The 14062-nt window shown below is 37.3% G+C and overlaps 1 protein-coding gene across 1 annotated transcript in view; it reads right to left on the bottom strand.

Moving 5' to 3' along the window:
- The window catches only part of LOC306875693 (N-chimaerin-like), a 64927-nt gene that overhangs the window by 18450 nt on the left and 32415 nt on the right, over positions 1–14062 (bottom strand). The window contains exon 6 of the mRNA XM_079426373.1: positions 12329–12617. Within this exon, the coding sequence (XP_079282499.1) occupies positions 12329–12617 (289 nt within the window). The remainder of the gene's footprint in view (positions 1–12328; positions 12618–14062) is intronic.

The raw sequence follows: 14062 nt of genomic DNA, 5'->3' as shown, positions 1-14062 counted from the left end.
CTCAGCTGGACTGTTCATCCTCTTCTGACAGCAGTATGTTGGATCCAGACGTGCCAGCACACACACACACACACACACCATAGGTTTCCCTTTGATCAATACCACATGACTCGATCCTCTCCAGCACCAGTGAGCAAAGTGCCCAAATGGAGGGCTGGATGAGATACCTCCCGCCTGCTGGCTTCCAGATCAATAAGCCAAACCGAGGCAGAGAATATGAAACCGCTGGAGCCGAGATGAAACGCTCAGCGTCAGAGTCAATCTCCTGACAGACTTGAAGGAACCCTCACACCCCGACGGCTACCTGTGCCAGGTGGCTTCACACGGCAGGTCTTTTCATATGTGTGCAGTGCACTCGGCCTGCGTTTGAGGACTGCGGCTCCAGAGCGCAACAGCATGCTGTGTCTGACCAGTCAGTCTGGCAGGAAGTGGGCTTACAGGCCCATCTCTAATTGACAAGATTGATCTTTCTGCTTTCACAAATGCGTTTGGAGCAAAACGCTGGTCATAAATGGGGTGGAGGTGAAGAATGGCTAATTCAAGGCTATTTCCTTTCTTCTCCCAAAACGACACGAACGAGTCCATCTGTTTGTGCAATCACTCATTCAGTCTGACACTCAATACCTGATGGGTTCACAGGAGTTTGACGTTCTCTGAGCCAGATCTCTCAGAGAGAGAAATACACACACACGCACAGACTAACACAATTTGGCCACATCATCTGCTGCTCTATGATGTTGAGTTATTAACAGTTAAATCTGATGTCATTATTTGATGTTTGGCATTACATAGAGCTGACTCCAGTGCTGTGATAACTAACACCTTCAGTCAGTTTGATTGACCAATGGTGGGAGAATTTGGGAATCCTGTTCAAAAACAATTGTATTATTTATTCATTTATTTTCTTTGCCTTTCTGTTTGATGCTATTTATGACACAGAAATGCCACACCTTTAATCCCATAAAGGCATTTAAATGATCAAAACCTGTTGTACACTTATACATGCCTTCTGTTGTCTGATAGTTTAGGAAGTAAAAGATCTTAGTCTAATACAATTATAAGTTTACTTCATAATCCACCCTTTTTTAGCATTGAGTTCATCTCAATCATCATTGTATTGTATTGTATTATATGTTTTGTTCCCCACAATAAAAACTACTGAGATTTGATCATAAAACTAAGCATTCAAAAGTCATCTTACTAAGACATTTTACTAGGAAATATTAAGTGACAGCTGATATTTACATGCATTTTATGCAATTTTTAAGTCTGTTACACTGATTTACATTAAAGGCTATCAGAATTTCATCTTACTTTTTGATCACATAAATATCAGCAACTGCACCATATTACATATTTTGCTCTGTTTGGGCATTTGATTAAAAATGTTCACGTTCAAGCTCCATATTTTACTATATCATACCATATAAATGTATACTATACAAAATGCATATGCAAATTTTCAAAAGGGTTCAATAAATCAAAACAATAGATTTTTCCTACTATTATTTCATATGTCAGGCATTACATGTCTAAACTCAATATTTTCTTCCAATGCAATCTTTACAGCAATATTAAAGGTCAAATACAGCTGATACAGATGATACTCTATCATCATTTGGATTATGCTGTTTTAACTCCAAAATAGTTCTGAAGCTTTTATTTTGAGTATGTAAAAAAAAAAAAAAAAAAAATCTAAATCACATTTGCAGTAACACACGTACACGTAACTATGTTATCCGTTTTTTTTTTCTTCCAAATTAAATTTTTTCCTTTATAAATTTCTGGAAGCCAGACTGACAAGAGTGAGGTGATAAAGGCAAGACGATAACGCAATATTTAGTTTTGTAACAAAATGCAAAAGCGCCTGCTTGACAATATTTAGGATTTTGAAATGCCTGTTGAAGTGTGTGTCTAAAATAAGTGCGTTTGTCATAGTGTTTTGTTTTTGCCCATTCAAGTAATTAACGCCGAATTGCCGCTAATTCGAAAAAAAAAAAAAGTGACAGCAGTAACAAGCTATTTAAAAGTGAAGAAAAAATTGTCACACGTCGATTAACCTGTGGGGAAATTTCCTCACCGTCACAACCCTAATATGAAATACATCATTTTTTTCCCCTTTTTTACCAAATTCGGTGTTTATGTGGTTCGTGGTTCAAAAAACACATTATATTTCACATACTGTACATTATTGTTGCTCCTCTATGCCCCGCCTTTCTGAAAAGCGTTGATTTTTAATAAGCTCATCGTTCTGAGAATCAAGGCGTGCTGCGATTGGCCAGCTATCCAGTGTGTTCTGATTGGTCGAATATCTCAAGCGTGAGATGGAAATGTTACACCCCTTACCGTATTGTGATGGCCTTTCCCGGCGAGACGAGACTAATGCTGCGTCCCAGTGTGCCTACTTATACTAAGCCCTTAAAGTATGTACTCTTTTGGTGAAGAAAAAGTACACACTTTTAAGTGTGTAGTAGAAGAGTAGGAAAGCTTTGGGACATACTATCACGTCACACAACTGCGTCTTTAACGGACCGCTCTGTCGCATCTGTTACACTCACTGTAAATTGGCCTGCATAATGATGCATTTAAAAGTTAACGACCAAATGGATGTTTATAAAAGTTCACATTGCTGTTGCAGATGAAATATAACGCTGATAACAATAAATTCATACTTTTTACCAGGTTAAATGTTGATTATTAGTAACTCAACCCCTTTTTGTAAACCTCTCAAACCGTCGATCGCGCGCATCCGCCATGTTTGTAGTTTTTCTAACACATATTATTCGTGTTTGTAGTTCTGGACTGAATCCTTCTCCAAAGCGCAATGGATTGTGGGCAATTTTAGCCATTAGAGTGTGCACGGATTCACACTTCAAAAATCGACCTGAAATAGTAGACCATCTGGGGACTTTTGGCATACTCTTTTCAATATACTATGCTTTGGGACACACTTATTGTAATCTCCCATACTATTTAGGATGGACAGTATGAACATTGGGACGCAGGGTATAACAATAAAATCCACAAACGAGGCATTTGTTGCATCCAAAAGTGGGGACATAATTACTGATTATAATGACTTATACTGTCTTTTTACATGTACGTTGCATTGCGCCGCTTAAACATTACCATATCTGCATTTGTGATCAGAGAAACGACAAACAACAAGCACTACTCTACACTGCTCAAAACTCACGTTTGAATCGTCAGTAGCAGAAACGTACTTACAGGCTGTGCGTCAGAAGCGTCAGACTGTCCTTGCAAAGTTGGAAATGCCCCACTTTATAGAAACAGTCTTTGTACAAGCCTGCAAGCAAGGCTACTCTCCTGCCAGGTTCAGGAAATAGGCCTCTGTAAAATGCGCTGCACACACTCGAATATTTGGGTTGAACTGTTCTGAAACAGTGTTGTAAATGCAACTTAACCACTGCTTTCTATTTGTGTCCTCTTTTGGAAGCCCAAACAAAGTACTTTCGCTTTCACAACGAAACATATCATCTCCACTAAATGGCGACGGCGGTAGCAACAATACTACAGCGAGAATAAACACCACGTCCCCTTTCTTTGCGTATAAACTTTCTTTAAGTTAAACTGAGCTTTTATTTTGATGGGTTGCTGTGAAGACCTTTAAGTTTCTGTTTGTATATGATATGAAGATAGTTTTTCTCAAAAGAACCGTAAAATGCTCATGAACTGACTCTCAGCACAGCTCTGGAGATTTCTGTTCATGTACCCATATATTGAGGCAGCAGAGGCTGAAAACACACATGAGTTTCAGTAGCTTGTGTGTATTCACAGAGACACGCAGAACATGCCAGATTACATTCTAGTCTTTTTGCAGCTTAATATTCACAGACACTAGTCCATATCGCGTTTTGATTTAAGTGTACCTACTTCTGATTTATACATCTAAAATTTGGCAAATTCCATGACATTCCACATTATAAATGTTTAATACCCAATTAAAGCAATCTAAATCAGTTCTCACCAATGATCTGAAATATTCAAGTATATTCAGAACAAGTCATTTCTGCAGCTAAGTTTCAATAAATGCTCTTTTCTGACTCAAGTTTTGAGCTCTGAAATGTACAGTATGATTCATAGTACAATGAACTCTTTAATTTCAAAAAAGCAAGCGGAATTTGCATCGCCATGAAATCTACTATCACCCACTTCTCATAAACAAAAGCCTCATTTTAGCAAACCCGAACCACGCAGAAACTGGAATGAAATGTTCTGCTTATATAAAATGTTAAATGCGCTGTTCAGTTTGCATGATAACCGTCAGCTACCTGACCTCATTTCCTGTTCATTCCTCCATCCTCTCCTCCCCACCGCTCACTCTCTGCTTTTTCTGAGCAACATACAAATGTCAATAACATCAACATCATGAGTTTCCGTATTTCAACAGGCTTACAATCATCGAAATGTCTTCATTCCATAAGTGCTCTGAAACACACATTTGAGTTTGAGAAAGTTTCTTCAGTCAGAGCTGCAGTGATGTGGGTGGTTATGTTATATAACGTTACATAAGGATGGAGTGATGCATAATCACAGCGCAGGCGATCAAACGGTGCGGCAAACACTCACAGCACCATATATGATGAATGATTGCAGACCGGAACTGGGAGGCAGGTCTCACCACGCACATCATCGTCATCATCCTCATAACACACATAACAACAGGGACGATAAAGCTGGTACAAACCCAGATACAATGCTACTACAGCATCAGAGACGGTTCATATATCACACAACTGCTCATACAAACCCCAACCTGAGCTATGAAAATAATTTTTCAGTTTCATTATAGGTTAAGCTCATTCAACAGCATTTGTGGCATAACGTTGATAGATATAAACAAAAAAATAACTGACTTACCGCTGATTTTCTTTAAAAACATCAAAATGTAGGTTACAGTGAGGCACTTCCAATGGAAGATAAACAATTTTTTTTAAATTCTATTTTAAAAAATGCTGTTCTTCTAAACTTTCTATTCATCAAAGTATCCTGAAAAAAGGTATCATGCATAATATACTAACAACAAAAATATTAAACAACTACTGAAGGATCATGTGACTCTGAAGACTGGAGTAATGAGGCTGAAAATTCAGTTTTGATCACAGAAATAAATGACATTTTAATAATATTACTTTTACTGCATTTTTGATCAAATAAACCCATCATTGGTGAACATAATGAATTTATTTCAAAAACAAACATCTTACGACCCCAAACATTTGAACGGTTGTGTACATTTAAGGCGGGACAAAATATTATAGTGTCTTTGAATGTTTTTTTGTTACTTGGAGCAGCAACCACTTAGAAACCAGCTAATACACTACGACCACAATGCAACACCCTAAAAATATTCATAACACATTAGCAAACGCATAGCAGCACCCTGGCTAATACCCACAGACAGTTTTGCATAGACAAGCACAAAAATCTTTTGACTGAATTTTCATACTTCAATTCCGCACTACAAAAGCAAAACAATAACTGCAGATCGAGTCAAAATTTAGTTATGGGTCTCTTATACTATGATAAGACAGATGGGCGTTCTGTGACAGATGGGTTCGCCTCAACTGATATCCATAACAAAATTAATGATTTGATATCAGTTTCAACATCACAATTGAACCAAAAACATGTTTTTCTCAGCTCCAGTGTTGTTACAGCTACTGTGTTTAGCCTTCGCAGGAAGTGTTGATGTTGTTGATGCTGTACAGCAGTGAAGTACACACTGCCCTTGAGTTTATAGCCGCTTACTTCAGAATTATGAGACACGAGCCCTGCTTCCTTATCTCCATCTCTCTCTCTATCCTAACTTTCTTGTTCACTTCCTTTGACTGTCACACAGTGTACTGCTGATCGATTGCGTTACGCAACTCAGCTACATTCCTGTCGCCCCCGCATGACAGGAGAGCAAGGACAGACACACACTTACACTAGAGACTCGCATGGACCAGAAAAGTGTTTTTAACCCATACCTGTATCACAATGCTTGTTCTGATACAGCTGTAATCCATTTGATGTAGTTGAGATTTCAATTTAGTCAAAAGGACAATCTTTAAAACCTCAACCCTTTGAAATAGTCATGGGGTCTGAAAATGTTCTTCCCAACCACTAAAGTTCAAAACAGTTGACGGTTGTGCTGAGACTAAAGCCTATCAGTGTACAAACAAAAGCCAGCGAATGGAAATCTGATCACTTAATCACTGTATAGATGTCCTGATGAGTTAAAGGATGCACTAAATAGGTGTGAATCTTTAGTTTCAACAGTCAGATCAGATATGTCGCTGCTAATAGGGTGAAGACAATTACTATAGTAATTACTGTGAAACCTGTAAGTGCACATGAATGGCACTTAGAGAAAATGGAGCTATAGGAGAGATCATTTTGCTCATGAAAACTTTCAAATAGAATGTGCTCATATGCTTCTGAAACTAATATTCACTAAATTCTGACTCAAAATCCATTCAGAAATATGTGAAGACCGATAATTTCCAATATTTATTATTAAAAAAAAGATTGAGAACTTTTATTTCACAATTCTTGCTTTATTTCTTTTAATTTGACTATTTCATATACATCACAATCTTATCAGTCTAAAAGTTTAAAAAAGTCAATTGTGAAATATAAACTGCACATTGCACAAAAGAGTTGAAATGTGTTTATTTACAAATTGCAATTGAAGGAACGTCTGAATTGTATCACAGTGTTTTATTGCCACATCAAAAAATACATATATAAAAAGAAGATGACGAGAATAGAGTCTTTTGAGTATAAAGAGAATTATATTGAGAATAAAGTCAAGATTACAAGAAAAAAGTCATAGCAATATGAGAACAAAGTCACAAAAATAACATATTAAAGTTGTAATATTTTGAGAATAAAAGGTAATATTTTGAGTAAAAAAAAATCATAGTACTGCAAAACAACTAAGACTTTATTCTCATTAATTCAACATTGTTATGGTAATTTTGACTGTATTCTCAAAATATTAGGAATTTAATCTCACGATGCTACGACTTTATTTCGTATATTTTGACTTTATTCTTGTAATCATATTTTTATTGTGACACTAAAATGCCATTGTACAACTGTGATATATACTGACAAATCTCAAAGTCTGATAAAGTCAGAATTTAAAGTTACATTTAACTTTAAATAATAATAAAAAAATCTCTAAATTGTGAGAAATTGTTGGATAAAAATATTTTATAGTAAAGATTTTAAAACTTTGGATGTTGGCCCAATTACAGGATGTTATTAACCTCAAACAGGCCAAAAAACCCCAACGGATGAATCACTCTGGCAGATATATCAGTCTATCACTAACCCATGTATATGAGAGCATGCTATTTTTGTAAAATCATCAGAGATTTACGCTATACAGATCACGTCAAGTGCGTCGTGTGCATGTTTCCTGCACGAATGAACAGTGCTTTTCCAGACTGATGAACATCTGCTGTGATTTCTGGAAACTACAGTGCTCCTAAAACTCAAATCCTGCCTGAATCATTCAACCTGATCACACACTGAAACTATTCATCAATCTCAAGTCATACACAACTCCCTCTTCACTGATGCACAGTGTGTATCTGTGTTAGAGAGGATATCTAAACAAGCCAGCTTAATATAGAGCCTCATTCCTGATTCATAATTCGTAAGCACACAACGGAAAATTCTAACGCTTCAGCGCTAATATTTACTGCTGTGCGCAGAGGGTGAGGAGGAAAAAAAACATTAATCAAACAGAATAATACAGCTACAAGTGTAACAGATAAACGGATGTCATGAAGAGCTGGTGTTATTCACATTCAAGGGAACGTCACACAAGTGTGACGTGACCAACACAATATTTCACCAGAGACTATGGCTATGATTATCAGTCAAACTGGGACTTCCCATTGGAGCTGCTTCTGTCCAGTGTGCTCCACAAATGTCAGAGTTCTTTAGCTTGATCTAATGAGCCCTGCGGCTCTCTTACTGCAGCAGTTACGCCGGAAACAAGCCAAAAATAATCATCATGGAGACATATTCACACTCACAGACCTCATTTTGCATACGGAACCTCAGACCACCAGACAATTTTATGCAATATTATGCGTCATAACGCTAGATAGCAGATCTCTGGAGGAAAAAGTTTATAAAATATATAGTGTATAGGGCAATCTAATGCAAACAAAAAGTATTTGGATATTCAAGTCTCACTTTAAGCAAAACTATTTACAAAATTCTTTAGTTTCTCAAACCCTGGTCACAAATATTGTGAAATGTTCATGCCATTTTAACTCTAATAACAATAGCTATGTAAAATAATATGGATAAAAACTTTAAAACGGATAAAAAAATGTTTTTGAAGTAAACATGCAAAGGCTATTCAATTATTAAAATATTTACTTAAATCACATGGGGTACTTCAAGTAAATATATAAAAACATCTGGATTTGCTTTTTACAAACACACAGCTTCTCTTCTTGACCTGACATCAATTGATGGACTGGAGTGGTGTGGATTATTATGTTTTTATCAGCTGTTTGGATTTTCATTCTGACGGCACCCATTCACTGCAGAGCATCCATTTGTGAGCAAGTGATGTAATGCTACATTTCTCCAAATCTGTTCACATGAAGAAACAAACTCATCTACATCTCTGATGGCCTGAGGGTGAGTATATTTATCAAATGTTCAGTTTTTGCTGAACTTTTCCTTTTAGTGTTAAAAGAATAAAAACACTGCTTAAAATGAAGACAAATTGTGACACTTTTACAGTGGTCAAATGTTAGTGCATCATGTTGATAGTTAATGTGATTCTCTACACCTGTGGTTCCTGTGTGAACATGAGGAGAACTGACTATCCACTAAAAATCACCAGCTGATTCAAAGACACAGGATTTTTAAAGTTAGTTCTGAGAAAAGCTTCTTCTAATGCAAAATTCACAAATTCAGCTTAAGTGTCGATATATCTTTTGAGATCAGCTTTGATAAGCAAGGACAGAGAGGTGTGTTGGTTCTTTTTTTAACCATGTGATAATCTTTTAACTAGCCTAATGAGGGTGAATAGAGGATGACTGCTCGAAACTGCCAAGATACACAACCCCCAACCGCCATCAAACAAGCAATCTGCTGTCAGTCACTCACGCAGACTGAATGCTCTGTCTCATTAGCAGAATCTTACTGTCCGTTAAAAAGGCCGGCTCCGTCTCTCTCTCAATGTGATTGTTACACTGCCAAGCAAACACAAAGCAGCTGATTGGTTAAATTCAAACATTCTCAGCCAATCAGAAGGAACTGCAATGTCTTTGTCTGCCCTGGCTGAATAAATGTGTCTTCGATCTCTTGTTGTGTGGTTAGGAACCTGGCCAAATATAGTGAGGTAATAAAGCAGAAGTACGAGCTGTCACACATGCAAAGATATTAGCCAATCATAACAGAGGTAATTTACATATAAACCTCTTAAAGGTACAGCAGTCAAAAAAATAAAAAAGCAGCACAGCAATTCTTAAGCCCAAAGTATATTTCAGTTTTTATGCAAATGCTTAAATTAGTGTTGTCAAATGTACTGACTTCAGTACCAGTCGGCACTGAAGTTTTAAAAAACGTCCATTTCCCACTAAGATCTGAGTGCTGTTGAGCCGATTCTTAAACACTGCTGATTGGCCAATGTGTTTACGCGCTCAACAGATATGACTGTGATTGGCTACAATGATCACACAGAAGCACACAAGAGCGTTTGAAAGCCACGGATCTCTAATATATCTGCACATAGACGGATCTGCTGATAGACGTCTGCATTTAAGGCCAGGACACACCAAGCCAATGGTCAGCCGTCGGTGAGAATCTGTCGGGAGAGTTTGTTTGGTGCACGCACGATTCAACGGGGTGAACTCTGATTGGATGCTCAATTTGGCGAACGAGTCAGTGCCTGAGAATTAAAGCGAAATGTTAAATGAAATCTTTATACAATGTAGCATTTCTTATTTGTTCTGTAGTTTTTTTTTTATGTCCTATTGCTTGTAATTAGTTATTATTTAATTGTTGAGTGTTTACTTGGCTTCAGTGAGCTTGAATTGTTTTGTGATATTTTGACATTCAACTCATGATACAGCTAAAATATGAATGTCTAAAAAATAAGATTAAGTAAGGATCCAAATAGATAAACGGAGTGGTGTTTGAACTTTGGACTGAAAAGTGTGTGAAAAAGTAGAGTGGATAAGCAGTTTTTGTCCTCAATCAATCACGTAATAAAACTTCTCATCCGAGGACTGATATTGAAGGTCAAGGTTCAAAAGCCAGCACTGGACACAGAAAGACTGGCAGAGTTTTTTTTTTTTTTCATTATCTGTGCTCATATTACCAAAGACAGTATGTAAATCATACCTGCTGGCCTCCAGGATATGACTGTCTGTTACTGTAACATACTACAGTTCTGCTGAAGACGTGTTGGTCTGGATACAGTCACTGAACAGACGATCCCACAAACACACTGCACTGGGACATTTATGAAACAAAGCATATCTGTTCAAAACAGACCTGACATCAACAGAACATCACATATCAGATTAATACACAAACACTGTCATCATAATATTTATGCCCTTGAAAATGGCTTTCCCAGGCATTGTGAACAGACTGAGCCTCAGTAAGGACCAGCGGTGAGCTGCTGTGAGTAATTACTGCACGTTTAAATCATCCCTGATTGTCTGATTACATGCATGAATTAATGCAGAGATAAATTCATCTGTCAGCTGCTCTTCATTAACTCAAGACCAATCACAGCTGTACAGAAGGACAAATCACCCACACACCTGCTTAAAGGGACAGTTCACCCAAACATACAAATTCTGTCATCATTTATTCACATTTATTGACTCACTTTCTTCTGAAAAACAAAAAATAAGCTATTTTAAAGACTTTAGGTTCCCATTATATGGTAAAAATACAATGCTAGTCAAAGGGAACAAACACTATTTGGTTACCGACATTTTTCAAAATCTCTTCTTTTGTGTTTTGCAGAAGAAAGTCAGTCAGTCATGTTTGGAACAACATGAGTGTGAATAAATGATGACAGCATTTTCTTTGTTATTTTTTTTGCCATTTTGCTATTCTTATGGGGCAGTTGATGGGGATGGGATCAGGAAATATTGCAAGCTGGACTTAACATTGCATTGCCAGCATGAGCACAAACAGCTTTCAAAAGGCTTTTAAGATGAACATGATCAGTCAGACCACCGTAATCAGCCATTCATCCTAGCTAGAGTGTGCAGTTATCCTCTCCATTACACTTGTCATAGTGGGAAATCTGAAATCTTTCAGGGTTTAGTGTCCTGCTGAAAATTGAAGTGACACTGAATCGTTCCTTTATCTGAAAGCTCACAGCACTATGGGATGTCCTGTCGCCATGACAGCAGCTCTTCAATCACTCACATCCTGCTCTTGTGAGTTAAAACACTGATCATTCTAAATATTATAATAATTATATAGCGCTTTTTAGGGCTGCACAATAAATCGCATGTGATTGTCATGCGCATCTCGTCAGTAAAGCCGGTTCTGTGATCAGTAATAAATCTCCATCACGTGCTTTCAGATAGAGCGGCATTTAATACACAGAGCCGTAGATCGCTGACAATTAAAGTGTGTGCACGTTGGATGGGTTAAATGCAGAGCACGAATTCCGAGTATGGGTCACCATACTTGGCAGTATGTCACTTCACTTCACACTTCACTTCAATATCGCGTTTATAAATCGCAGTTGAATCGCATTCGGTTATGAACGCGATATTGCGTAGCTTGTCAGTGAACGGCTCTGTGTATTAAATGCCACTCCATCTGAAAGCACATGATGGAGATTTACTATTAAACACCATTTCAAATGGGTAGCTTGACTATAGCTGGACAGTATGCTGACATTTAGCATAATGGTGCCAATGAGCAACTCATCTCAAACTTTCAGGCCATAGAGTTAAAAATGATTCTTTTTTAAATCAGAACACCATAAGAAACCACAAGAAAACCGGTGATTAAACACCCTGATATCTGGAGTTTTTTTTTTTTTTTTTGCCAAAGCATATCATTCTGAAAACAACAAAGACAAGCAAACTACAAATTAAATTGGGAGACAGTGTGGTGCACAAGACCAAGATGGCAATGAGGGATCATTTCCACAGTAGAAATCATATTCATAAACACTGAAACTGAACTCTTCACCCCTGTCATACATATGGCTGAAGCAGAGGTCATCTGAAGGAAAAACTCATGAAACCTCATGACAAGACAAACACACAGAGGCATGCTGGGTAACTGCATTGCAGTATCTCACCATCTCCTCCAGGCCGGTCTCTTCTCTGGCGGCGTCCTTCCCGTCGGGTATGTCTATGCAGACGGGCAGGGTTTTCTTCAGCGCCGGCTCGCGGTTCAGGGTGGTGTAGCCCACGTGCTCATAGATGGGGTTGATAGTCATCTTAGATATGTATTCTGCAGCTTTGGTCTCGATGTACAGCGTGATCAGGCCATCCGTTACCAGGTCATGGATGGACTCGAAGCGCTTCTCTCCCACAAAATGCTTCCCATCGTAAAACAGACGGAAGTTTCGCGTCTGATTCCCAAAGCTGCGAGAGAATGAGAAAGTGAGTGTGTGTTGGACTCGAGTGCTGTAACACACAGCTGTGAGACGATCCACAGAGAAATGAGACACGGACACACACACACACACATGCACTGAACATCTCTGGATGTATCAACTTCCTGTACTTTGGTTTGTAGTAGTAATGAATGTGGAGAGTAACGAGCTCATATGTTGATCAATATGAAGACCTGATACCCCCCCCCCCCCCCCACACCCCACACACACACAGAGAGAGAGAGTTCATAGCCCAGTTTACACACACATTTAAACATCTATTCTACATGGTTATCACTGTATTTTGAACCTTTTGACCTATTTTAAGTTTATCTAAGCTTTTGCAACAATGATATTTAATATCCACCCTTCAATATTAATTGATCTGCCACCCAACAGGCTGATTTTGAAACATCTGTTTGTATACGATCTGTGTTATTATTGGCCAGTATTTGAATATTAGTTTAGTTTACAGTCAATCATCTGGGTGGACCAAATGCAGTGTGGTTTGGCTGATTACTATGTCCCATGCAAACCTACTTTTCTTCAATGATGATCATTTAAGGTATTTTTAATACGAAAAAAAAAAAAAAACTCATTCTACTTCATAGGTCACTTTCCCACTGTTTTTAACCCAATATAACTATATAATAATACATTTTTTTAGTGATTTTTACTAAATTGTTTTTTTTTGTTAACAACTGTTTATAGCGTTTTATTCCTTGGAATAGTAGCACAAAACAAAAAGAAACTGTACAAATTAAAAACCCACCCCAACCCATCCCACCCCTTGGTAGACTTAGAAAATAAATAAATAGCATAAAATAAATAATAATAATAATAATAAACACATTAATTAATATTAACACTAGAACTGCCACGGGGTAAATTTTACCCGTAGCTGTTTTTCAAATGTACATAACAGATTTTCAACAAAATATTCAAGTCTCCCTGTCATTGAATTTTACTAAAATTATGTAATTTACAATCCAATGTTGTTAAAAATTAATTAGATAAAACCAGATCAAAAAGAGGAGCATTTATACCTATAAGCGCCGTGCGGGTCAAATTTACCCGCTATATAATGCATGTATTTTCATGCTGTCATATGCTTGCCGCTTATGTTTTAACATATTAGATTTAGATAACATATTAGATAACATATTAGACTTAGCATCTGACGGCTCATCTGACAGTGATCCAGACATCATATTTAGATGTTTTAGCCTAAGGTTACTCATAATTGGTCAAACTTTGGTTTTATTATTTCACATTTTTCTTGCCATATCGTTTATTGTTCGCTACTGTGTTGCTATTTATTCTAGTCTGGCCGTTTCCTGAATAAAAAAAATAAAAACTCTGATCTATGATGCAATGAATAAAATATTTTTTTTGATTACCCGAAGTTTATTGGTGTTGTTCTCTTATTCAAAT

Source organism: Barbus barbus (assembly GCF_936440315.1).
Source record: "Barbus barbus genome assembly, chromosome: 10".
In the NCBI taxonomy this organism is placed as follows: Eukaryota; Metazoa; Chordata; class Actinopteri; order Cypriniformes; family Cyprinidae; genus Barbus; species Barbus barbus.
Note: the sequence above shows the minus strand (reverse complement) of the source record. Positions and strands in the feature narration are given on the sequence as shown.